Raw genomic sequence first — 4,491 nt, 5'->3', positions numbered from 1 at the left:
TGATGGAATCTAGTTGTATGAGATTCAGTTTTAATTTTCTCATTACGACATGAAACTGCACACCTTCATACATATCACACATAATATTACTGTAGTATGCACAGTATTAACATTGAGTGGGATAATTTGTAAATAAGGAGCAGTTGTAAAAACATATTTTGTAGTTGTTACAAGAAATGCTTGACCGCTGTTCCGTTTGAAATTCACATCATCTCTGGCATTTTCTTTTAGACACTGAACCTGCCGCTAATAATTTGAGCCCTGAGACAAATAAAGTCACAAACCCACAGACACAAAAAGGTAAGATGAGTTCTGTGAACAGTCCTCTGAGGCTGCTACATGTGGTATTTATACCTAAAGAGCAATCTGCCGTTAGACCAAAATTGACCTGTGGTGACAGCTAGATGCTAATTCTTAAAATAACACTCTCAAGGGTACCTAGACCCGGTTTGTAGAGTACGCTTGGGGAGTGTGATCGTGTGTACAGCGTCTCTTTATGTCTGTCTCCACGTTGGTTGAGTGTGGAGTAAGTGCATATGAGAGCATGAGGGTGGGGATGGATGTTTGTGTCTGTGTGTGCCTGTATGTCTGTGTCTATGTCAGGTTGGGTGTCAGGCGCCACCTCTCTGGGGACATCTCAGGCCCTCCAAGGTTTGGAGGCCTATCTCCCCCTACCACCACTTCCCCTGCCAGTGGCGGACTCCCTCAGACATCGGTGCGTTGGTGGTTCTTTGTGTCCGGGGATGGGCGTCCAGGTACACACCGGCTCACTCCTTGGCGGCCGCTTATCGGGGCCTGGAGCCTGGGGCTCGCTCGGGCCACTTCGGAGGTGGGGTGCCCCCGGCCTCTCGGCCTGGGGCTCGGTCACTCAGGCACAGCTGGCTGCCGGCGGAGCTCACGGGCGCGTCACTGCAACTCCCCCTGGCTTCTGCTCCGTGGCTGCTGAGTGAGCCCTCATCTGGGACTCTCCTCAGCTCTTTCTGGGACAGTGGCGCAGCTGCCCCTCTGTTGGTCTTCCTTGGTCTCTTGTGTTCTGGGGGCCTCTGGATGTCTGGAGTTTTGATCTCCTCCATACCTGCTTCATGCCCTGGAGGACGGGGCTGTGGCCCCCCCACACCCTCTAGCAGATCGTTACATGAAGGAACCTTTAAAAAAAAAAAGAACAAAAAACAAGCGCGTCCATGCTCACAGGTGTACACACGGGTGATCACACCCACAAACTACACCCTTTTTGGCTCCTACCTCAAAGCACACTGTGTTCTGTTGATCTTATGTGCTGCACAATAATGTTTAATATTTAGTATTTACTGTCATATTCCCATATATCATTGTGATGTTGTTTATTCTATTACTCGTTCTCTTCTGCTTGTTTTCTTTTTTTCTTTCTCAGCAGGTGATCCAGGTGATTGATATATGCATTTTTTTTCTGCCCGTCCTGTTGGTTTTTGTTTTTTGCCCTTCTCCCCCGTCCCTCTTCTCAGCTGTTTCTCTTTCCCTCTTTCTTTCTCCCCTTCTTTCCCCCAGTCAAGTCTGTCCCGTATTCAGTAAGTGAAAATAAAATAAACAATAAAAGGTGAATCAAATGGACCATTACGGCAAGGCTGGGATGGTCAATTTGGTAAAGTAAATCCGTTGGGCTTCTTTGTTTGCCTTTAGACAACAATTCTGATGGCAAAAGAGCCAAACGGGACAGGCAAAAAAAAAAAAAAAAAAAAAAAAAAAAAAAAGGAACGAGGCTTCGTTTTCAAGGACAGCAGAAGTTCCAACTGACCATTCAGCATGTCGGCCCAAAATGCAATAAGGAGCAATAAAACAGCCATTCATGAGATTCTGTCCGGAGACCACAGGCTAATTCTCAACAAAGTTTATGAGAATAAGCTGATCTCTCAGCGGGACAATCTTAAAAGCATCAACAGTGCAAATGCGGAGACACACGTCATTGAGCTCGTGGATAAGATCATGAATAAAGGAGAAGATAAATGCAAAGACTTCCTGAACCTCCTGCAAACCGATGGCGCCATTAAAGAAACTTTCCCTCAGCTGGCGAGTTTACAGCTGAGTTGTACCCCCCTTTTATCCGAGCCTGTCCAAGTGTCTTCATGTCAGCACGATGGGAATATGTCACAGGATGTTTATCAAATCATTAGCCGGCCCGTCGGCCTCTGCGTGATCATAAACAATAACAACTTCAAGGATGGTTCACAGAGAAGAGGGACAGATAAAGACGCCCAAAGCTTGGCAGAGGTGTTCAGGTGTCTGGGCTTCAGAGTGCTGATGTTTGGAGACCTGAACAAGGATCAGATGGATCAGGCACTGACGTTTGTTGCTTCCCTGGCAGACATGTCTCAGCTGCAGAAGTTCAACTTTAAAGAGTGGGATGGCAGCAGCTTTGTTGATCCTCAGCAGGTCCTTGAGCACGGTGATGCTTTCATCTGCTCTATTCTGAGTCACGGAAAAAAGGGTGTAGTTTTGGGAACTGACAGGAACCCCCTCCCCATTAAAGAAATTACCCGAAAGTTCAGGGGGTGTGACCAGTCTGTCCTCATCGGTAAGCCCAAAGTGTTCCTGATCCAGGCCTGCCAAGGAAGTAACATACAGCGTGGAGTGCAGATGAACGATATGGAGATTGATGATGATACTTCACCATTGACCATCCCCGAGGAAGCTGATGTTCTGGTTGCCATGGCCACTGTTGAAGATCATGCTTCACTTAGACATATAGTCGATGGAAGCTGGTTCGTTCAGTCTCTTTGTGAGCAGCTGAAGGAGCGCTGTCCCAGGGGCGAAGACATCGTCTCCATCCTCCACTACGTGAACGATGATGTAGCACATCGAGAGACCTCCTCGTTGGCCAAGCAGATGCCTGAAGTGAGATTCACCCTGAGAAAGAAACTTGTGCTGCCACCTCAGTGCACCTGAAGTCATCATGGAAATACAGCACATCTTACTGTGCAACTAGGGATGCATGATTACTTATCAGAGTTACTTACTATGTTTCTTAAAATGTTTCCTTTATATTTTCCATCTTTCTGTCATCATTTTAAATCTTTTATTTTTCTAAATCTGAATCTCGCATTGAGGTGTTGCATTTTATACTGTAGCAGTTTTATATCAAAGAATAAATCTCAGACTGGGAACACAAAATAAATAAATAAATAAATAAATAAAATAAAATAACACTCTTCAATAAATTGTTTGTTTCTTTTCCAGATAACGATGAGCCCTTGCCTCACACTCTACTTTCACTGACAACAATACTCTTTAGCCTCTTTAATATTGTGACTATTCATATTTTAATTCTTTACTATATTATATGAAGTTTCACACTAATTTTCAGGAGGCTTTAAGGGTTTTGGTTGATTTGGACAGGCGGGAAAGCATTGTGAGACTACTTCATTCGTACTTTAACAACCTGAGAACACTGGTCTCATGGCAAGAGACGTAGAAACCTGATTTCAAAATGAAAGCCAACTTTAAATGAATTTTAAGGCCTGCTAATTAGATAATAGCAAATTCATTCGGTCTTCCAAATGACATAACCTTGTAATCTAATAGTGCCCTCTCAATATCAAGGCCATCTTATTTGGGGATTTCAAAGTAAAATCCCTCTGAATTTTCTTTTTTGAAGAACTCTTTCAATGACTTCACAATGCTCTTAAAATGTAAATTGCCATTTCCATAGAATTGCAGTATACAGTATACAACCACAGAAAGGCAAAATCAGACTGCCTTGATATTGACATGGTATCACTAAGTAATGGCCCTTTCAAATTGTTGAAGTTGCCGACATAAGACCCAGTCTTTTAAATCCATTCCCCCCCCCCTTTCTGTTACCTACATATGTTTTGATGTGCAATTTTATCATTTTGACTCACATCTTCAAGGTCCTTTCATTTCTAAAGTTTTTTGTTTTTCATTTTTATATTGTTAAAGTATTCCCCAGAATCACAAAAAAAAAAAAAAATTAACTTTAAAATTAGTACAGATTTGGAGAATAAACCCAACCTGGGAGTCTATCGTCTTAGGTAGTCAGGGAGATAATTGAGTGTTTTCCTCTGAGGTGGGGTTGGGTGTGCTGCTAATATGGGCTCCTGTCTGGATGGGCCTGGGCCCCCTGCCCTTGGTGGATTCTATGGAACAGGGGTGCCTACTGGGGTCAGCGGGGAGCTGGCCCCATGGAGAGTGTACTTTGCCTTGACATCCCTCCCCATCTCCAGCTGCCTCCCTCTTCCCACCACCACACATGCAGGGCCTTGGGGTGCAGGGGAGGCATTCCTCCTATGTCCCCTTCTGACCACCTGTGCCAACCTAGATATCAACATTACTCACTCTCATAATAGATACACGTAGAGCCTTGGGGCTGGGCAGACTGAACCGCATCCAAGGGATGGTCTGTGTATTCAACCTCACCTCTGTTGCCGGTTCCCACCCCTCAATTTTAAATACATGTAGACTGAGGTTTCTCGGGAGGGGCTGTGCTGATACCAATAT

The 4,491-nt window shown here is 44.6% G+C and overlaps 1 protein-coding gene across 1 annotated transcript; it reads left to right on the top strand.

Annotated features, from left to right (window-relative positions):
* The first annotated feature begins 1,723 nt into the window (after nt 1-1,723).
* On the top strand, nt 1,724-3,142 carry LOC106676518 (caspase-8). Its single transcript, XM_014413301.4, has one exon. It carries the CDS (start codon nt 1,780-1,782, stop codon nt 2,917-2,919), a length of 1,140 nt encoding a protein of 379 aa, XP_014268787.4. The 5' UTR covers nt 1,724-1,779; the 3' UTR covers nt 2,920-3,142.
* The last annotated feature ends 1,349 nt before the right edge of the window (nt 3,143-4,491 follow it).

Source organism: Maylandia zebra, linkage group LG3 (genome assembly GCF_041146795.1).
Source record: "Maylandia zebra isolate NMK-2024a linkage group LG3, Mzebra_GT3a, whole genome shotgun sequence".
In the NCBI taxonomy this organism is placed as follows: domain Eukaryota; kingdom Metazoa; phylum Chordata; class Actinopteri; order Cichliformes; family Cichlidae; genus Maylandia; species Maylandia zebra.
This window is presented reverse-complemented; position numbering and strand designations above follow the sequence as displayed.

Excerpts from the sequence above, each read along its gene's own strand:
- LOC106676518 (XM_014413301.4), top strand. The coding sequence starts at position 1,780 with ATGTCGGCCCAAAATGCAATAAGGAGCAATAAAACAGCCATTCATGAG.